General features: G+C 36.5%; 1 protein-coding gene and 1 pseudogene across 6 annotated transcripts; one reads left to right on the plus strand and one right to left on the minus strand.

Annotated features, from left to right (window-relative positions):
• Positions 1-1,593: 1,593 nt before the first annotated feature.
• LOC114269394 (cell division control protein 48 homolog C-like) lies at positions 1,594-9,078 on the plus strand (annotated as a pseudogene). Its single transcript, XR_014358430.1, has 7 exons — positions 1,594-2,338; positions 3,872-4,024; positions 6,773-6,839; positions 7,501-7,565; positions 8,003-8,204; positions 8,475-8,612; positions 8,753-9,078. The product of XR_014358430.1 is annotated as a cell division control protein 48 homolog C-like (transcript).
• A 3,923-nt stretch (positions 9,079-13,001) lies between these two features.
• Positions 13,002-21,801, minus strand: LOC114269338 (putative disease resistance RPP13-like protein 1). Of its 5 annotated transcripts, none has more exons than XM_028210648.2 (4): positions 17,119-21,760; positions 16,754-16,819; positions 14,773-14,861; positions 13,002-13,811 (listed from the first exon to the last, which is right to left on the minus strand). In XM_028210648.2, the coding sequence occupies exon 1, from the start codon at positions 21,524-21,526 to the stop codon at positions 17,222-17,224; it is 4,305 nt and encodes a 1,434-aa protein (XP_028066449.2). In that variant the 5' UTR covers positions 21,527-21,760; the 3' UTR covers positions 13,002-13,811; positions 14,773-14,861; positions 16,754-16,819; positions 17,119-17,221. The 5 variants fall into 5 exon arrangements, with proteins under 5 accessions (XP_028066449.2, XP_028066451.2, XP_082771226.1 ...); XM_082915098.1 differs by having other exon boundaries at positions 13,183-13,807; XM_028210650.2 differs by lacking the exon at positions 16,754-16,819 and having other exon boundaries at positions 17,119-21,801.
• Positions 21,802-22,691: the final 890 nt, after the last annotated feature.

Below are 22,691 nucleotides of genomic sequence, written 5' to 3' on the forward strand. Positions count from 1 at the left end.
TTTATAAGGACTAAAAGGCTGAATTGTTTAAATATTAGAAAATCAATTCTTGATTAATTCGAATTGGAAGAATATTTTGATTTTAATATAAAATTAACTAGAAACAAGTATTAAACAAAAAGAAAGATTGAGATGAAATTGAAGTAGAAAATAGTTTTGGATTTCGAATTCACTTCTAATCTCATAACAAGTAAGTAATATATTAAATTACAATAAATCAAAGATTCGGATAATAGTGATGTATCATGGCTATAAGTCCCTGTATCATCGTCAAGAGAATGAATATAATCAAATCCCAGGCACGAATTATCTTCAGTTCGTACAAATCGTTCACACTAAATTAGGATTGCAGCACGACTTGTCTCCCCTAAGTATGATTCGTCTCATGATTTGTATGTACAACAAAGTAAAACAATTGTATGATCATGTATTCTCAATAACAGAAATTGAATAAATAAATGTTTGAATAAAATATCTAAAACAATCATACAATGATTATTCAAATTCAAAGTAGAATCTAAATACAAAATTACAAGTTACTTGATTACAAAGAAGTCCTTCAAATCTGGATCGCATGGAGTCGCGATCCAGATGTGATCCTAACGATCCCGACGATCCCACCACAATCCTGATCTGGAGTCGATCCAAAGTATGAGTCGGATCGAATGGTGTATATTGAGTCGTAGGATCGTACGATCCTACGATCCGGATCGCGATCTTGACAACCTTGCTTATTTCATTGGGTTGCCCCTTTTATTACATCTTATTTTAGATTCTTTTGAAATGTTTTGGTTTTAAATGCATTGCTGTTACATTATAGATGTATATTTGGCTCAGTCGGAATACCTTCCATCCCCTGCCGTCCTTGTTTACGTAGTGTTCTAGTTCACATAATCTTCTAATCAATGAGGCATCATTTCAATTGTAAAATTGTATAATGGCACAGCATGTGTTGAAGCCCAATCGAATTAAAATTTTGAACTATTTGTTTCTTGAAAAATTTTGAGGGCCCGAAATATGAGGGCCGAATGCGGGTCGAAGTCCAAAACGACGTCGTTTTGGGCTTCAAATTTTTTTTTTTTTTTTTTTCGTCTTTTCTTCTTCTTCTTTTCTTCTTTTCTTCTTCTTCTTCGTTTCTTTGAACACAGGAGAAGCAGAGGCGAGAGAGAAACAGAGGGGAGAGGCGGGAGCTCGTCGTCGCAGGTCGTCGCTCGTCGGCCGATCGTCGCCTCTGCCTCTGCCCACCTCCGCCTCTGCCTCCGCCTCCGCCCGCCTCCGCCTCCGCCTCCCTCCGCCTCCGCCACCGCCACCAGCCCCATTTTTAGAGCCCCCTCCAGTTCTGCTTCTCCTCTTCTTCTTCTTCTTCTTCCTCTTTCTTCTCAAATTCGAGCCAAATTTGGCTCGAAACCTTTCGGGCTCTGTAACAGAGCTCTTGTTTCTTAATGCTACCAACTTTTGGATGCTGACATTTTACCGTAGTGAAGAGCTATCGTGAGGAACTCCATTTGAACAACATTGATTCTGACATTTTACCTCTTGAACTTATTATGTATTTCTTTGGAAATTAAAGCTAACAGTCTTTCACAATTTTAATACTGATATAACTTTTCCCGGCGAAGCTTGTTTTGAGCCAAAACCCAACCTTTTTATTTGTTCGACTAAATCATTTTTGGTTTTCCTTCTTCTCTGGGCTCGGCATCATGATAGAGAAGCTTTCGAATGCTTATCATTTCAGGTGCATCGGAAGAAAACATTTGGGAACTTTTTGCGAAAGCATATAGGACAGCACCGTCTATTGTATTTATTGATGAGATTGATGCAATTGCTTCAAAAAGGGAGAATTTACGGAGGGAAATGGAGAGAAGGATTGTGACTCAGTTGATGACTTGCATGGATGAATCACACAGGCTTGTACAACCGGTTGATGTTGATCCAAATGCAGAAAGTTCCAATAGCAGACTTGGCTATGTTCTGGTAATTGGAGCTACCAACAGGCCCGATGTTGTTGATCCTGCATTAAGGAGGCCTGGACGATTTGATCGGGAGATTGTTTTGGGTGTTCTAGATGAAAATGCTTTCTGTTCTTACACGCAATCTCAGACTTGAGGGTGCTTTTGATCTTCTGAAAATAGCCAGGTCCACGCCAGGGTTTGTTGGAGCAGACTTGGCAGCCCTAGCTAACAAGGCTGGTAACTTTGCTACGAAGAGAATTATTGACAGAAGAAAGTCTGAGCAATCTAGAGAACCCATAGATGAGGATCATATTGAAGATTGGTGGAGCCTTCCATGGTTGCCTGAAGAGATGGAAAACCTTACCATCACCATGGCTGATTTTGAGGTATCTGGAGACAGAACACTGTTATCTATGCAAAATTTTAATTCTATTTTAAATGAATACTGTCTACATGGTATTTTACTTATTCGAATTGTAATAAACTTGGGATTTTATCATTGCTTGTTCTGGATGCATGCCTGTACACATTTGTCACTTGTGATTTTATCGTTGTTTGTTCTGCATACATACCTGTACTCATATATCACTTCTGATTTTGTCATGCTTGTTCTGCATATGTGCATGTACTCATATAATGTGATATATGAGTATGGGAGATCGAGTTCGCTTCTGGCAAGATCGGTGGTGTGGGGGCGTCACTATGGCTCCATGTTTCCTTTGATTTATGCTATTGCTGCTGATGGAGAGGAGTTGGTTGCTTTAGTTAGGGTGAAGCAAGGGGAAGCAGTGGTTTGGAATGTTCGTCTTCGCTGTGATGTACAAGATTGGGAGCTCGACCAATTGGTGGATCTTCTTGGCTTTTTGTATGGATTGCAGATTGGGGGGGATGGGATGGATTCTTTAGTATGGGATGTCCGGGGCTCTAGGGGTGTTTTCTTAGTGTCCTCTTTTTATGGGGCGCTAGCAGGGGGGGTTGGTGGTGTGTTTCCTTGGAAATGTATTTGGGCAACAGGTTGCCCTTCCTAGGTTGCTTTCTTTGTTTGGATAGCTGCTTTGGATCGTATCTTCACCATTGATAATTTGATTCGGCGGCGGCATGTGTTGGTCAATTGGTGTTGTATGGATGCGAAAACGGTGGATCATTTGCTTCTTCATTGCCCAGTCACGTCCAGCCTTTGGACTTTTCTTGTTGCTTTGTTTGGTGTAGTGTGGGTGCAATTGGGGTCTTTACTGGGAGTGTTACAGAGTTGGGGTGGGGCTAGGGTGGGGAAGCGGCGCCGGAAGGCTTGGGTTCTTGCTTCCCATTGTTTGCTTTGGTTGGCATGGTTAGAACGGAATAGGCGTGTGTTTCAGGATGAGTGTCATTCTGTTTCCTGGCTAGAGAGTAGATTGTTGATGGTGTTGGGTAACGGGTACAGTCGAACCCAATGTTTTGGTCTTTGTAGATTTTGTGGAGGATTTGATTAGTTAGTTTTGTTTAGCCCTATGATGGGTTGCATTTTTGTATTCTTTGCATCGTCTTGATGCTTTCTAATAAAGTTTGATTATTTATCAAAAAATATTATGTGATATATGAGAACATTTTTGTCTCATCCTTTCCACTCTTAACAGCATTATCCTCTGGAAATCGTACCTTATTCTTTTTGATAATTGAGCTAACTAAATAGTAATTAATTTATATTGTTTTGTAGTTCGGTATGTGCTCCCTTGACTCAATTCTCTAATCTTAATTTGCATGCAGCTGAACATGTAAAAGTGGTTGATGTTTTATAATGGTTTTGTGACCAGTAACTTTGTATCATTTTTCATACCTAAAGCCCAGTTTGCCTACTCATGTTATTGCCGGTTTTAAATGTTGTTTTATGATTGATTTACTTGTACCATGGTGCATATAACCTTTTTACATGTTATCTGCAGGAAGCAGCTAAATTGGTTCAACCCTCTTCTAGAAGAGAAGGGTTCTCTGCCATTCCTAATGTAAAATGAGAAGATGTTGGGGGCCTCCATTTGATAAGGCAGGAGTTTGACCGTTACATAGTTATGCGTATAAAATATCCCGAGGATTATGAGGTAATTTTTACATCTGAATCTCATTATTTAATTAAAATAAGACATTACAAAGGGATATCAAAAGAATTGGGTAGAGTCTTCGCCCCATAGCTGTTCTTTTTAAAATCTCTCTCTCTCTCTCTCTCTCACTCGCGAACGTTTCTAGTCTAATGGTTGACTAAATTGGGCAAACCATGTATTCCAGTAGGAACTCCTGAATTTATTATCCTGAAGTGCTGTTTTTCAAGTTGGTCCATATGCTGTGAGCCGAGCTTCCATATTGGAATGGCAGCATTTATTATGTATATATATATATATTATGCTTTGATTCTAACTAAATAGTTAAAAATGCTAGTTCTATCTCTGCCACTTAATGGAGATCCCTAGTGATTTTGGTCAGACTTGTTATGAAACTGATGAGTGCTGGAACAGCTTACACATATATATGCATATGTATGTTAGTGTTATTATAAACTGGGTAAAAAGCAATCCCATCTCCTTGTTCATTGTGGGGTTGCATGGGATTTGTTGACGTTGACCGTTGTTTGTTTGGGTGTTCCCTAAGGAGATGGTGGACCTCCTTTTTGCTTGTTGTAAGGGGGTGTGGATAGGGGGGAGAAGGATCCTTGGGATTTAGTCTCTTTGACTCTTATGTGGATAGTTTGGGGAGAAAAGAATAGGCTAAGCTTCAATTTTGATTTTAAAGAATTGATTGCTTTCCATTTTGTATAGTTGGTTTTCTGGTTCGGTTAACCTGTCTTTGAATCAATTTTTGGACTTCGCAGAGGCCTTTGAATAGGCATTTTGATTTAGATGCAAAAAGGCATTTTGATGTATAGATGATATAGCCTTTTTGTACATGGGTTGCACCACGGAGGTGCCTCTTTTTAATCAGGAATATGAAAATTTCTATCCTGTGTATATAGATATTTCATTTCATCTCATCTCAACCTGTTGACTTCCCATGTGTTTTTTTCTCATATATAAACACCTTAACATTTTTATTTCCATGTTTTGCTAATATATAAATTTGCAGTGTCATAAGCTATCACTTATATATTTATTCCTACCCCTTTAATTGTACTCAATAATAATAGCCATCTTGCTGCTTGTTATATGTATACACCAACAAATATGGAGCGCTCCTCCCTTCACATAAATATATACATGTGCAAACTGTATGTATACTCATATTCTTACATTTATATTTATTCCTATGATAATTTTTAAATATAAGAAAATAAAATTTAGACTCATTTTCAAAGGCAGAACATTATTTTGTTGCATCAATAGTTTTCTTTCTATTAAACATACTGCTATTTTTAATTTGTCCCTGGATGTATAGTTTATAGGTTTTGGGCTTCTAATGTACAAGGTTTGCTCCCCCTTTTGGTGCTTGTTTATATTCCTTGTAGAATAATATAAATCAACCAGCATTCTAATAAATATATTTTTTATTATTTTAAATTTTCTGTCAATCACAGGCATCCATGGTCTTGTTTTTGCTTACTAATGTTTCAAATTACTGCTCATTCTATTAAAGTATATTTGCTTAGCCAAATAAAGAAAGATATTATATATGGCATCAACAAACATCTAGATATTGCTTTAATTTGCTTATCTACTATATATAAAGTTAACAACCCACTTAATCTCCTAAAGCTTCTTCTCTCTTTTTGCCAAGTGGATTTTTTTCTATTGAAAACAAAAAATTAAATGGTAAGGTGAATAAGACTTGAACCTAAGACCATTGGTCTTCTCAATAACAATTTTACCACTTGAGTAACACACAATACATGTTTTTAATTCAAAATCAAATTTTATATTTTACAAATTTAACAGCACACCCATTGGGTGGGCACACACTTGCTAGTATATTATATGCAGACAGTTATGAAGTGTCATTTTAATGTATATTTGTTGTATCATTGTTTATTGTTGGGTTCTTGTTGCCTAAAATTCAATCTGCTTCTTTGCTACTGTCTATTACAGTATAGAAAGTGAGGCATGACTTCTACATTTCAGGGCAGTTATGAGGCCATAATTTTCATATTTGCACAACATTTCCTTGATATGTTTAGTTTAAACAGCACCAATTGACAAGATTTTGGCAAAATTGTAATTCGATATGTACTGAGTCTACAGACAGACCCATGTTTGGAGTGATTTCCCACTTCCTGCCAAAATATGGAAATTAATTATTTCGGTGTCCTCCATTTGGTAGAGGTTTGATTATGTGCACGCGTGCATCGCTGTTGTGATCCTCCAGTTGTACCAAATCACTCGATCATTATGTTTTTTTACTCTTTAGAATCTTCTTAGGCTTCTTCTGCGTATCAGCATCATATGAAGGAATTTGTGGTTTCAACATTGTAAGATTTGTGTTCAACACTGTGGATGTAGGTGGACGGAGTCATTTACAAAAGCACTTTATGTATAAATTATTATTTTTTTACTCAACCTGTTTGCAGTGGGAGGGGCAGGGGGAAGAGGGTCCCACAGGATTAGAATTCAAGCCAACTATGTAACATTGTTATTTATGCTATGAGAGTTTAACAATGAGGTCTCTCTTCTTCTTCTTTTTTTTTTTTTTTTTTCCAGTAATGACCTTGACTATGAATAGATGATTTTTTTGGGGGGTTTGGGTGGTGGTACTAGTAAAAAAAAGGTGCACCTTTGGCATTGGCCTTAAGGAGTACTGTTTGTGTATCAACAATAATTATCCATGTTCTTAACTTGGTTTTGGAACTCTTGCTTCAACTTTTGTAGGTGGATGCTTTGACTACAAAGCGTGGCAAAGAAGGGGGGCTGGGTTGTTGAGCGGCTCCTGAACCAGGTCTAATAAATTACAATTTCAGTTTCTGAACTCAGTCATTCACATATACTTGTCTTATGTCTCCTTGGTTTGGTGCAATTCTCTGGTCATTATGATTTGGTCTTGCTTCAAGAAATAGCGGTTTCACTTTGTTTTGGTTCAGTCCCAGTTTAAGGAGTTCGGTAAACCGAACCAAATCAAAAGTCAATGGTATATATATGTGTTTGTCACAGAGACATATGTAATGACTCAATTTCTATACATGGAGTCATATCCTACTAAAAATAGGTAATTTATTGTGTTTCAGGTTACTGCTTTATGCTTCTTCGTTCAAGTTTGATAACATTTATTTTTTTATACCAGTGCTTATTATAAAATGCTTGGGTGACCTGAAAAGAAAATATTTCACAAAGTGCCTTTTAATTTTCATAATCTTTATTTTCAAACTGTTTCAATTGGGATTTGTGCAATAATAAGAGAAAAAAGAAGAGAGAGAGAGAGAGAGAGAACTGCACATGGATTGATTCTTGCTTGGTTTGTGGATGGTTTTTGGATCAGAAAATGAGAATTGAACCTACTATGATATAGTTTAAGGTGGAGGGTAAGCTGAACCAAATGGACGTTGAACCCTAATTCTACTATGTTGAAACTCCATTACGAGATGTCTTATTACTTATTGCAGCTACTGGTAGAGCTGGATGGTGCAGAGCAGCGACAGGGTGTTTATGTCATTGGTGCTACAAATAGGTGAACTGATTGTCTCTCTTTTCTTGAAGTTTGCTTCTATGGCGCTATTAATGTTGTAATAAGAGAAAAAAGAAGAGAGAGAGAGAGAGAGAACTGCACATGGATTGATTCTTGCTTGGTTTGTGGATGGTTTTTGGATCAGAAAATGAGAATTGAACCTACTATGATATAGTTTAAGGTGGAGGGTAAGCTGAACCAAATGGACGTTGAACCCTAATTCTACTATGTTGCAACTCCATTACGAGATGTCTTATTACTTATTGCAGCTACTGGTAGAGCTGGATGGTGCAGAGCAGCGACAGGGTGTTTATGTCATTGGTGCTACAAATAGGTGAACTGATTGTCTCTCTTTTCTTGAAGTTTGCTTCTATGGCGCTATTAATGTTGTTTTATGTCTGTAAATTTATCATCTATGATTTTGCTAAAATATGTGCCAGACCTGTGGTGATGGACCGCGCTGTCTTATGGCCTGGAAGGTTTGGGAAACTCCTGTATGTCCCTCTCCCAAGTCCAGATGAGCGGGGGTTGATCTTAAAAGCTCTTGCTAGGAAAAAGCCTATAGATGCCAGTGTGGATTTAATTGCCATTGGGAGGGATGAAGCTTGTGAAAACCTTAGTGGAGCTGATCTTTCTGCACTGGTTTGACTCTTTTTGAACTTCTGTTTGCATAATTTGTTTTTGTACTTCTCTCTCTCTCTCTCACACACACACACACACACACACACGGTGACAGTACTAGGATGCAACTTGGGCAGGTTGACAGGTTATCTAGGATCAACTTACTCGAGCTGTACTGAGAGTTGCCCAATCCCGGCTTGCAATCCGAGATTGTCTGCTCATGCTCATGCCAAGCTTGGCTTGTGGTTGGGCTTTTCCTAACTGCGTATGGTTTGTTTTTTTCAATGCTAGATGAATGAAGCAGTCATGGCTGCACTCGAAGAGAAACTGATTGCCCGAAGTAGTAGTTCAGATGCCACGTTATTGACTATCAAGAAAATGCATTTTGAGCAGGCTCTGGAAAAAATCTCTCCATCTGTCTCAAGCAAGGTATGAGTTAAATAATGATTTTAGCATTGTCTTTGAATGCAAAAACATGCATGTATGTTGGCCTTAATCAGCTCAGTTATATTTATTTATTTATTTATTTTCCTCCCTCCACCTAATTTATGAACTTGTTTGGGGTGCAGCAAAAACAATACTACCAACTTTTGTCAGAAAGCTTTAAAGCAGTGCGAGAGTAGACTTGGGAAAATGGACTATTTGTTGATAGTTTTTGAGATAATCTGAATTTTTTTTTTTTAATTTATATTTTTTATAATCAATTTTGTAGATATTGTGGATTGATTTCTAGTTGCTACTATGCGTGAGATTGCAACAAATAATCTCGAGATAACTTATCTGGCCTGAATATAGTTTTCATCCCTATGTTGGGGAAAGATTTTGTAGTAGTGAAGAATGATGTATTTGGCTTACATGGTACACCATCATTCATAAAGAAGGTTTATTCTCATTATTTGGCTTACATGGATACTTCAATTTTCAGAATTTACTATTTTGGTTTTTGGGAGGTTGGTAAATGGAAAAAAAATGTACAGATTGAATTGAACTATGCCAAATTCAAATAGTGCAATACTTGAACTCCGGGTTTTATGTTCTAGTTTTGTTATGAAGATAGTTGAGACAGCCTAAGCTATTTGTTGGTTTAACAAAATAGGGTTGTCCTTTCTTTGTTGCATATGTATTATATACCTGCATAGCATATACCAAAAGGGGTTGTGTATTATAGATTTTTGCTATAGAATTTCTCATGTATATATGTACATGCATATATACATTGTACATTTCTGTTGAGTGCCAAAGGAAATTACCCAAAACGAGACTGAAGCTTACATTAAAGTTTTTAGCTGGTTCATGGTCCTGGTGAACAGCCCTGGAGCTTTTGGAAAACAATATATTATCAGAAATGGTGGCCGGTGGTGGGTGACTGCCCAGATGTCACAGGGCGGTTAAAGGGTGGAAGTTGGCCTAAGGCTTGCCCGAGGGTTGCCAAAGCTTGCTGGAGGTCACAAGGTGATTAGAGGGTAGCTGGAAGGTGGCTTAAGGCTGCCAGAGGGTGGCAGAGGTGGGTGGTGGCCGGTAGTGGTGAGGGTGGGGGAGGAGAGTGAACGTATTTTGAAAATAAAAAGTATATATATCATAAAAAAATAAAAATAAAACTTAAAATGGAAATTGAAACTTGTTTAGTACTCCCTTGTTTTCAAGTTGTTTTTTTGATCCCGAAAAGGAGAATTAAAAAATATATATTTTTAAGCTCTCATTTTTTATGTCGAATAAACAATTTGAGGTATGGTCCACCTTTAAATATTAATATGATTTTATCAAAAGAAAAAAAGAACCCTCAAAGTTGTGGGTAATTGAGTCCAAATCTGAGTTCAGTTTATTATATTTAGGGTAGGCTTAGGCAAATAAATTTATTAAACATAAGTGTGAAGTTTCATCCTTACAATTTAGAGTAATGTTAGGCATCATAAAAAAAATATCATAAAATGTTTCATGAAATCTTTTCGCCATTTGATTAGTATGTGGTGTTTTATAGTATGTGGGATAGAGAAAATCCTTCAATTAAACACTGTAAAATACACAAACCTCATTGAGCCAAAACTCATTCAAGGGCCACTCCAAAACTCGTACCCCTTCATATCTACAATATATACTCAGATATGTGATATTAACTTCATCATTGCATATATATATATATATATATATATATTCAAATCAACAATTTCATGCAAAATTTTGAGTGAAGAGAGAGAAGATCAAAGTGAGCAAGCTGGCCTTGAAGATAATACAAATAAACATAAGCACTACTATAATAAAAAAGAATGACACTTACCAGCAACGGAAGCCAAAAGAACACTGCTATAATTTGAAGTTTGATTTTGCACCTAATAGAAAAAGCAGTTGCCTATAACTTGTTTTCTTTTTAAAGTTTTGTTGGATGTTTGAATATTAATAGGCTATTATAATTCATATTGAATGTGTGGTAGATTAGTAAAGAATTTTTTAAATTATTTTCATGAATATTGACTTACTCCTATATATTAGGAAAAATGGATTTAAACACAAACAATTCAAAATAATTTTACTTTTATGAAGGTACAAGTGAGCTTGTGTCTGGTGAAAGTGAAATATGTGGTATGGGATGCACTTCTCACATTGCTCTGACTTACATTTCCATATAAGTGCAATTATTTTAAGTTATTCACACTTTAATGTATTTCTTCTATTCTATATATTATCGTTTTCGGTGTTAATATTTAAATAAGTTACCCTTATGAGCTCGTTTGTTTGGCCGCGTGAAGGATGTGAAAGGATTGTGTATGATGTGGGGTCACCAATGGCATGTTTGGTATAGTAGCTCGGGTTTAGATCCGACCTTTTTATGTTCTTTGATCCGGAATCCGGTACTTATTGTTGTTGTTTGTACTCCTTGTTGTCTTGTTGTGATGTGGGAATGGTTGTTTGGAGTTATTGGTCGTGTTTGAACAGGTTGGGAATTGGAATTTCAAAAGAATTTGTATATGTTTGTTGTTGAGTTCGCTTGAGCAGTTTTTCCTTCGCTCGAGCAAGCTTTGGTTCTGCCTAGTATCTGTGTTTGCAGTCTGAACTTCTGGGAGTGGGGTGTTCTTCACTCAAGCTATGGGTTAGTCGATCGAGTAGTATTTTGTGTCTGACACTCTCTTTTGCTCGAGCAGTATCTTTGCAGGTCTGAACTTTTGGGAGGAGGCCATTGTCATCGAGCCATGATTTGGTTGCTCGAGCCGTTCCTTGTGTCTGACGCTCGAGCGATGTTTTGGTCGCTCGAGCGGTCTGTGCTTATATTAATACAAAAAAAGATATTTTCTTTCACTTTTTGATCTCTCTCTCTCTAATGTGATGTGAAACAAGTTTGCTTGAATTAGGATGTACAATCTGCTTATAATCTAAAATAAATTCTAATGCTAACCATGTTAGTCGTGTCATGTTCGGATTGACACAATTACAAGAAGGTTAGGTCAGCATGATATTTAACATGTATAATTAAACGGATCATGTTAGTGTTGGGTGTTTTGGACACGAACCCGTGATGATACGATATGACATGACATGATTCCTATCCCCACTTGGGATGAGGATATTCTTAGAGTGCGTTTGGATAAAGGACTTGAGGGGGATTTTTGGAAGAAAAGAAAAAAAGAAGGGAAAAAAATGAATGTAATAGAAGCTAAAATTTTTCACTTTCACTATCTATTTTCTCCCCCTCCATAATCCCAGAATTCTCAATCGAAACACAACCTCAAAGTTTCAAAGTGAAACACTGGAAATAGCTATCTCGATGAGCTGCAATACATGAGTTCAATGGTTGCCTTGTTGAACTACATATGTAAGACCTTAATTCCAAAGGGTTTTGGTTCATTTGGACTAAAAAAAAAAGAGCAAAAGAAAAAACCAGCAAGTAGATAGAGTATTAGTTAATAATCCCAGTGGATTCTAGTTTTTAAATATCATTCTCCTAATGCTTTGTGTTGTTACTTTAAATGCCCGAAATTAAATTGAGAAATTTTTTCGAATTCTTGAACTTTTGGATGATGCATGGAAATGTCATGGAGATTTCTCAAAATTCTTAAAATTCAACAAGTATTAGGTTCTCTAGTGTGTTGAGAACAAGTATTAGAATAGAAAGACTTGAGTTTGTACTTAGAAAATTGAACAAAAAATACTACTCTAACATTAGCTTGAGAGTCATTAGAAGCAAAAGAAAAACTAAATTAGATCCGCGAGTGCTTTTAATTCTCCATATAACCATAGAAAAAACAAGAGGCCCTTCAGCATTATATTAATTCCTATATTGCAAAGAATCATTCCACAACTACAATGCCACAATAAGATTAGAGTTGATACCTATACAATGAGGAATAATATTATCAGCCATTATGACAACAATTGGAAGAAATTAAGAGATAAATAAGATCTAGGGTTCGAATATAGGTATATAAATGGTATAGATATATTATGTATGTCCACATACATGTATTTCATTCCTTTGAAAATTTTTATACTTGACTCAGAGCTCGCTTAGAATGTGGGTTGGCTTTTTGACTATTTTAGCCTGGGGTTAAAAAGCCTCGTTTGGGATAGAATTTTTGGCTTTTTTGACTTTTATGAGAGAAAAAATGAAATGATTATGGATTGGATGTGACATTTTGTCTTATTTGGCTAAAATAGCCTATTTTGTTTTTAGTTTTTATTTTTTTGGGTAGGTATTATGTTGCAAGTGCCTAACTAGCATTTTGCCTCAGAACATCAACTAAATTGAATACATAATCAAAACTTTGTTCTAGTCATTGTGCTTCTACATCATCTATATGAGCAAGTAACAAAACATACTGTCAAGAATGATCTTGAAAAGTGAATAACATTTGAAAACTCAATTAGGCCATGTGGCACAAAAAAGAAGGAAGTTAAGTTCTAAAAAAATCAGCCACCTAACCACACCTACAAATGAAGAATGTGAAGGATTACAATGCTAACATTGTCAATCACATTGTAAGCTGACTCAAACCACCAAAAACAGTACTAATTTTCCGCTAATGAACAAGTTAGCAGTCATCAAATTGAATTACTTTGTAGCTACTCAAGTTTCACTGAACATGAAGGATATTCGAACAGATTTTCCATATGAAGATTATACTTTATTCAGAATTTTCAGCGGCCAAATCTTCTTCCCAAATGCACTTTCAAAACTCGCACCATCTGAAGAACTGACCTGTTTTTCTCTTCTTTGCAAATCCATCTCCAAATGATATGCAGATTAATAGAAAAAAGAAGGCCATTTTTAGTAAAGTGTCAAACCAGTATGTCATCAGCAAGCCTTGGGCAAAAAGGGATTTTACATATCAACTCAGCTTCAAAATACAAAAAAACATTATCTAATGAGAGCTTCATTCCATTCCAGACACTAGTGCTTTTATCAACAAGAGAGCAAACTTTAGCATCAACATGGAATCCATCTAACTTTCCAAATCATCACAGACCAGACATTCAAATCCTTTCTTGTAGATTGCACACAAAATCTATTGCCTTCGATGACAAGGGAATTCTCAGATGTGCATGGATATTTCAGCCTGCACTACCATTTTTTTTTGAGTCTTCCCATAACAAACCTCCAAATTCTTGTGCAGAGTCTCAAGCATCCTCAAAAGCTACCTGCAAGATAAGGAAACAAAACCATAAGTTGATAAGAGGTTCAAAGTAATATACATGAACACAATTGTAATCGAGATGAGAAGACAAGAAATTTGCTTAATAACAAATAAATTGAAATTAGCAACCCAACTCAAGCTCACTTAAAGGAAAAAGGACCAAACTTCATCATTTTATTAACTATTATTGTAAAGTCTTAACTACTCTATCAAGTAAAAGATGAAATGACCGATTCTTCCATATTGCCATTTTTGGAGTGGCAAAGTAACCATAGATTGCCCATATGGATTTTGACTAGACTAGGTGGCTTCCTAACCAAGGATGGATCTAGGGGGGTGCGCCCCCAAAAATTTGAAAAATTTCATATATTATACTAAGAAATTTAAAATAATTTAAAATTATAGGGGTTTGCACCCCCAAACATACTTTCGCACCCCCATAGTAACAAAGTTGGATCCGTAACTGTCAAATATAGAATAGCATATGAGCAGAAAGGCTTAAGAACACAAAGTGATTTTTTGCAATGTCTGGAAATTTAAACGATCAAAATTCTTGCCTAAGAGTGTGCTGAAGGGAGGTTTTTTTCAATTTTGGAAAGGACTTCTTCTCAATTATGTTGATATATCTCTTACTCCTTTATCATTTTTTTTTTCCTGACTCTTGTTCCCTTATCTCCTATGAGAGTTTTCAACATTACTAGATAAAGCCTTAATTTTAGAATAGAGCAATGTCTGGAAATTTAAATGATCAAAATTCTTGCCTAAGAGTGTGCTGGAGGGAGGTTTTTTCAATTATGGAAAGGACTTCTTCTCAATTATCTTGATATATCTCTTACTGCTTTATCATTTTTTTTTTCTTGACTCTTGTTCCCTTATCTCCTATGAGAGTTTTCAACATTACTAGATAAAGCCTTAATTTTAGAACAGAGCATCCAAAGTACTCATCAAGCAAATTTCAGGCATACCTTGAGAACAAGTGCAAAAACTGGCAATGCAGTTTAGATGATGAGCATGCGTACATCCTAAAGTTTGTTTCAACAACAACAACAAAGCCCTGAGAACAAAGAGGTAAATACAATAGTCAGTACATTTTTCTATTTAAATTTTCAACAAAACATTGAAAAAATACTGAAAAACACAGTTTTACAAGCGGCAATTGCAGGTTTGTAACAGACTGAGGAAGTTGTCCTCTTTAGAGTAAACAATATTGTCGAAGCTCATGGAGGTGTATCTGTATTTGGTGGAATAAGCGAATGTACTCATGAAGCAAATGAAAAACAATATCAGCATTCAAGTGAAATGGAACCACTCATTAGCTCTTGTCTTGGCAATTTCAAAAAGGAACAAATAACTCGAACTAATACAAATTACTGAACCATTTATTTTGTAGCCATTGGAAACATTATGCAGCTAGCTAATACATCATGTGTCAACATTTCAATTGCTGATGTAATAGATTAATTTTCGCAAAATACATTCCATGCTGCCATGGATATTGCTATATGTTTTGCATAAATGGAACACACCAAATTTTTATGTCCCACCTAAGTCCAAAAAATTGCAAGAGTGGAATACATAATTCTAATTCTATTGAAATGAACTTGGAAGCCATGGTATGGACTATGAATGGATAACATAATGAAATTAAAGACAATGAAAATTTTGTCTGCCAATTACGTGGAATCGAAGCAGCATTACAGGAAAAATGAAAGATCAAGAGAAAAGGCGCCGTTTAGCTTAGATTGTGAATGAAGCACCTGAATTTTTTTTTTGTTGTTAAGTTGGTGACAAGGATGAATTAGAGAACTAATGTGTTCCTAAAGTAGAAGTGAACCATCAAAACCTACAGAGTAGATTTTGATTGTCATCCATAGGTGAGCATGGAAGACCGTGAACATAGTGGCTAAGATTTTGGATGATGGATGAGCTCAACATCTTTAGAGATTGTCATTGATACGGTTTCGGAGAGAAGCACTGTTGTCTTTTAAGGATAATAAGATTCTTCAACCTGCTAGCTATTCATTTAGAGCAAGACCCTAATATCTGAAACTCAAAATTTATGCATAAGCCCATCATCAATAAATTTCGAATTTACTAAAACTAGAACCTGAAACAACTCAAAATTGCAATGATGGTAACGATAGAAGAATTATGTTTGAGCAAGTTACCGTCGTGAAGAGTATCAAAAAGTGATGCTATGCTTTTCAATAGACTTTAAAAAATTAGATTTATATAGTTCAAAGCTTGTGCATGCATTTTTTTTTTCTTTTTTTTTTTTCAAGAATGAGATTTAATGTATGTTAAATGCACAATAGTAAAATAAAGTCTCTCTTAAGGTCCTAACAAAAAGGCAAACTCGAGATATAATTGAAACATGGTGCACAAGTAAAATTTTTCCTTCCATTTAGGTACTTTACTTGTAGAACAAAAGTGTAAGGATTCTTTTGTTTACTTAAGCATGGATGAATTAATGTGGGAACAAGTAGAATTTTAGAAGAATGGTAGTTGATTATGCATGAATTGAGCTCAGGGTAAGTAAAAACAGTCATCAATGTCTATCCCTTTGACAGAATATTTGCTGAACCTAGCAAAAATTCATCTCTTATGCTTTGTTTGTTTCGGCAGAAAATATTTTTTGGAAAATGTTTTTCACATTTTCTGGCGGTTAGTACGATAGAAAGCGAAAGTTAAATGGAAAATGTTTTCTATGGTCAATAAAAACAAGCCTTTTTGAGTGAAAAACGTTTTACACTTTTGAAGGTGGAAAATTTTTCCCCCAAGTGTAAAACATTTTTCGGTCTAAAGACTTACCAACACCACCACCCCCACTACAATCAACACCACCACTAATACAACCACTAGTACATTAGTTTTAGAGAGAACATTTTTTAGAAAGATAATTTCGGTAGAAAGGCTCAGTTCATAAGGTGAATTAGTTAATCTTACCTTGTAGAAATGTGTAAAGATTGCTAGTGGCGGTAATAATGAATAGGGCAATTTTTCCATTGACACCTATGAATAATACAAGATAAAATAACAAATGAGAATGAAAATTATCCATTCATTATTAAGGAAAAATTAAGAGAAGGAAATATTTGAAAGGAAAAGATAAAGAATGAATTGAAAAACAGAGCAGTGTGTTTAATTAGTAAGGTATTGGTAATATCAACATTCACAACAAACTGAAACTCTCTTACGATCCAAAAGAAGTAGATAGTAAACTCTCAGTTGTGACAAAAATCTGAGATGATATTAGTAATGAGAAAATAAATAAATAAATAAAAATGGTATGACAGATTTTGTGTTTGTACCTTGCAGGAACTTAAGGCTGACCCGTTTGATCGGAGTTAAAAGACTTGGTGGGGTTTGGTTTGGTTTGGTTTGTTTGTACCTTGCAGTTGGCTGCTTAATAACTCACTCGAAAACTACTTGAGGAATGTGTTGGATGATGGGCCAATATTCTTTCCCCTTTTCACACTTCTGTTTCAGTATTGGATTACGTTCCCCGATAGTCAGTGACAAAAGCGAGGGAGGGAATCCTTGTTCTGGAAAGGTCACAAGCTCAGGGCAGGAATAGATCTGTAGATACAAAAGAGAGGGAGGCAACCCTTCCTTTGGAAAGGACGCGAGCCTAGGGCAACCCTGGATGTCAAGTCTTTGGAGAGAGGTGAGGTTTTGAAACTCCTCATAAGAGAGTCTTTCCAGATTTCGGAAGTGACGGATACTCAAAGTGACGAGAGAGGTGGGCAGGAACATCTCTTCTTCTGGAAAGGACACCGTATCTTCCCACGGCCACTCTTGGCCATGAAGTTGGAGTGCTGTAAGAGAAGAGAGTTTGTGCAAACCCCACTCTAATGGAGATGGAAGTTGACCGAAGTCGTCCACTCTGAGACTCCCTATTTCAAGTGAAGTGATGTTGGTGGGGAAACTCCCTTCCTTGACAAAGTTGGAGACCATTCCTGCTCTGCATTTATATAAACACAGCCTTCGAAGCGAAGTGAGTTGGTTGATGTTGTTATTCTCATCACGACCACCAAGTGACAGGGGCTCCAGATTATGACACCAGCTTATCTGCAATTTACTGAGATTCCTGAGATTATTGGCTTCAGGTAAAGATTTGAGACTGCTGCAATCCGTAATTTCAATATTTTCAAGAGATGGACAATCAATTTTGATCCCTTCCTCTGCGAAAAGTGACTCCAGATTTTTACACCAATTAATCAGAAGTTGTTTTAGTGTGGATGGTAGCCCACCTCTTGATAATAAATATGTGAGTGATGCACAGTCAGAAACCATCAACTCTTGCAGATTATTGAGTGTCATCAACTCGGGTAGGGACTTCAAAGCATCACACCCTGAAACCGCAAGTTCTCTCAGCATAGATGGCAAACCCTTCATCGGAAAAGAGATCAGACTTGCGCAAGCGTGGATTCTAAGCACCCCAAGAGATGTGTATGTGTGCATATCTTGTGGCAGTTTCTTCAGCATTCCACACCAATTAATTGTTAAATACTCGAGTCTCGTCATGCAAGGCAGCCCCTCATGTTGCTGCTTTTTCGAACCTTCTCCTCCTTTTTCTTGCTCTTCTTCAAACAAGCAAACCAGTTTGGGGCAATAAGAAATTTTCAAATGGCAGAGGGAAGGGAGACATACTTGTATTCTCATCTTATTCCGCCACAATGTTATGAGTTCTTGGCAGTTATGAATGTCCAAGTTCTTGAGTCTCGTCAAATCTCGAGTAAACCATGCCGGTAGGAACGCTAGTTTTTCAACATGAGAAATGCTCAAAGCAGTTATTGAAGGCAAATGCTTAGACATTTCATTAGCCAGTAACTCTTCATCAGTTGTGCTTGGATTGCAGAGGGAGTCGAGAACTGTAACATGTCTAATATCCATGGTGAGGGAACCAAGTTCAATCGTGTTCTTCGTCCCTGAGAGTGCTGGAAGGCTTGGGAGCATAACATTGTTCATTGACAAGGACGCAAGTGATGGGTGAACGAGGCTCGAAACATCAATCAACAACTGCGGGCAACCATCAATTTTGAGAGAATTCAGACAAGGAAGATCATTTGGTAATCTTCCAACAAGTTTGGGACAATTTATGATGGAAAGCTCATTGAGATGACCGAACGGCTGAACTCCCTCTGTTTCAAGAGCAGACCAATCCTCCCATTCTGGCATAAACATAAAGCTTAATCTCTCTAGAGAGCGGAAAGGTTTGGCACCACACTGCTGCCCATAGAACTCACAACCCAGGTGCTTTATTGCACTCATTCCTTCAATGTAAAGGTCTTTAAGCAAGGGTAGTTGTCCAAGTGGTGGCAAAGATGTGCAACATTTGCTACCTTTCAATCGCATGAACACCATTTTGGAGAACGAAACATCTCCAACCCAGTTTGGAAATTTTGTACTGTGATACCCACTGATGGTGAGTCGCTCCAACAATTTGAAAGGTCTCATCACGTCAAGCACATTCCTCTCAACTATGTCATTCTGTGAACTATGAGATTCATCCCATTCTAGTGATAACTCTTTCAACTCCTCCTTAGACATTAAATTGGCATCCCTTGCATCCTTAACACCACTGACATTCTCTAGTCTTGATATGTGTATTGCCCCTTGAATGTGTGATAGATTTTTCAACTCTCCTATTTTACGCCCACAATCTTTACCCACCATAAAATTTGACAATGTTTGGAGATTAATTAATTTACCTATATGTAGCGACATCTCTTCTGATGATGGAATATGCACGCCAGTCATGTCAAAATGTCTCAAGTTCACCAGCCTCCCCATGCTTAGAGGCAACTTCTGAAGTTGATGACAAAATCTCAAAAACATGACTTGTAAATTGTAGAGAGTTACCACTGTGTCAGGTAACCTTCTAATCCCAGAACCGGATACATCAAGATACCGCAAATGCTTTAGATCTCCAATGGAATCTGGTAGTTCAATTATACCAATACCACACAAACGCACCTCACGTAAGCATTTTAACTTTGGCAACAAATCATGTGTCAAGTACCTCGTTACTGAGTGAAAATGTTGTTTTGGCAAAAATTCTAAGAATGTTCGTAAGCATTTGGCATCATCGAAAGCTTTAAATTTTTTGATTCCATCATGATAGCTAGCAACATAAGATGCATGGCGTGCTTTGTCCGAAATCTTGTCCTGCCTGCCACCCTCTAAATTATTTTCCAACCTAAAACATTTGTCCCCTGCAACATCTTGAGCCAAATCATTGATGAGGTCATGCATTATGAATTGCGATTTGTTACCACTTGAAGGTTGAAAAAATGATCTTGACACCAATTCGTGAAAATACTCGCGGCCTAAATCTTCCATTTGGTCTCCACATTTTGGTTGCTCAATTAAACCTTCAGCCATCCATAGCAAGACTAATTTCTTCTCCATGAATTCGTAGTCCTTTGGGATAATTGCACAGTAGGAAAAGCACCTCTTCAAATGGATAGGGAGATGAAGGTAGCTCAATTTCAATGCTGTGAGAATGCCACTTTTCTCATCCCATATTTTGCTGTTTAGTATATCTTTCCATTCATGTTCTTCTTGTTTACAGCATAATAAGCCGCCAAGGGCCCTTGCTGCCAAGGGTAAGCCTCTGCACCTGTTCTCAACAATTTTCTTACCAATTAATACCAATTCTGGGCATTCCATGATATTTCTGTTCTCAAATGCATGTTGGGCAAAGATTAACCAACAATCGTCATATGATAACTTGTGCAAATTGTGATATTTATCCATTCCCATCTGCTTTGCAACACCACTGTCTCGCGTTGTCACAATGATTTTACTTCCAGGTGCTCCAGCTCCAAATGGCAATCGTAACAAATTCCACCCATCACGTCCATAGTCCCACACATCATCTAGCACAAGCAAAAACTTTTTCCCTGCCAAAGTTTTGCGAAGTTGAACTTGAACCTCATTTAAGTTACTTAGATTACATGAACCGTGAGTGAACGACTCGAGAATTGCCTTTGTTATTCTCATAACTTCAAAGTCATCAGATACACATACCCATGCTTTTAGATTGAAATGATTTTCCAGTCGGTCGTCATTGTAAATGTGCTGAGCTAGTGTAGTCTTGCCGATCCCACCCATTCCTACAATAGGAATTACATCAAAAATTTTTCCAGTAGGTGCATCCCCAAGTAACAATTCGATAATTTGCTTGATGTCTTCATCTCTGCCATGAATGTGAGGCTCCTTCAAACATGTAGTTTGTGATCTCTGCCGTAAATCTGTAGACATCCTCCCAACAAGTCTTTTATCTAAACCAAGATCTTTTCCTTTCGTAGCAACTTCTTGTAATTGACTAGTAATCTCATTTAGCTTAGACCCATTTTTTAAATTGAATGGAACCATAGAAGAGAGGCGTAGAAACTTAGCTGGTCTTGTTTCCATCGTCGTCTCCTCCGCCATTAGCTTCCTTTCGAGAGCTTCAGTGGCAAAATCATCCAGTAAGTCATCTGCATCGTAAGCCAAATGGTAAACTTCTTCAAGCCACTTTTTGATATCCTTGCGGTCTGTCTGTCTGTTCTCTGCATCAGCCAACAGAGTCTCTAAATCCTCTAATGCCTTCTTCAGATTCTGGATGCCAGCGCCGACGTCCGCTGTGCTCACTAAGTTGTTAAAATAAGAGGACAATTTATCAACCATAGCTTGTATGAATGGAGAGATAAAGATCCCAAATACATCCATGGTGTTTGTTCTGAAAGAAGGAAAGGTAATGAAAGCAAGCAATACAGAGATCAAAAACAAGGTTGAACAACCTCTGCAAAGGTAAGAAAGGAAGCAATACAGGGATGGAAAAAGAGGCTGAAGGAACAACTTTGGTAGGTAAAGGTTGTAAACTCAATACAAACCAAGCAATGCATAAATCAAAAACATGGTCAATTCATGAAGACCCCCCTCCCCCAAAAAAAAGAAAAAAAAAAAAAATATATTTACATTAACGAAGGGCACACTAGTAAATAACTGGTTAAATTATTCAAATGGACAAATGATTTTTCTGCACCTTTAACTAAAGTGAAAGCGATGAAAGAAGTCAATAATGGCGCCTCATCTCAGTGGCTGGCAATGACCCACTTTGCACTCATGTTGTTTGTAACTTTGGGGAAATTGCAATTACGTGCAACAGTGGGAAAAATCATATTCTTACGGTGGTGACACAATTCTTTTTGTGTGTTAAAGTTGCAATGTTTCATATATTTGCAATTTCCCCTACTTTCTACTCGTTTATTCTTCAGTTTTCCTTTTTTTTTTTTTTTGGATTTTCCGTTTCAATCAATTTTTTTTTTTTTTTTTTTTTTTGAGTTCTTCAAAAAATTTTGAGAAGAAGAAAAAAAATGATGAATATGTTGAAGCAATTAATTATAGAGTCAATTTAATAAAATAAAATTAGAAGAAAAGAAAGGAATTAGAATAAATTATTTAATAAGAAAATAACAGATCTAATAATATGTAATTGACTAATGATTAGAGAAAGAAGAGGGAGAATTTTTTAAAATATTTTAATAGATTATCAAATCATTAAATTTGACATTTTAGTTTTTAATATAATCCTTTTTTAATTCTTCCATGGAAGCACATGCAACTATTTAATTTTTTTTCCTATTTAAATCTTTAACTTTAACCATTATAAAAGTTTATTTATAAATCTCATTTAGAGCACTTATAACCAAATAAATCTGCAAAATATTCTTATATTTCACCTAATACTATCCCTTTGAACTGATATTCTAATAGATATTTTATCCTATATTACAAGTAATATGTGGACTATTCTACCCTTACAAACTTTTATTAATATATATATATATATATATAATTATTATACCATATATCTAAGAGAAAGAAAATCATT

This window comes from Camellia sinensis, chromosome 2 (genome assembly GCF_055761805.1).
Source record: "Camellia sinensis isolate YWXY chromosome 2, ASM5576180v1, whole genome shotgun sequence".
NCBI classification, from domain to species: Eukaryota; Viridiplantae; Streptophyta; class Magnoliopsida; order Ericales; family Theaceae; genus Camellia; species Camellia sinensis.

Coding starts and splice junctions, on each gene's coding strand:
- LOC114269338 (XM_028210650.2), bottom strand. CDS start 21,526: ATGGATGTATTTGGGATCTTTATCTCTCCATTCATACAAGCTATGGTT.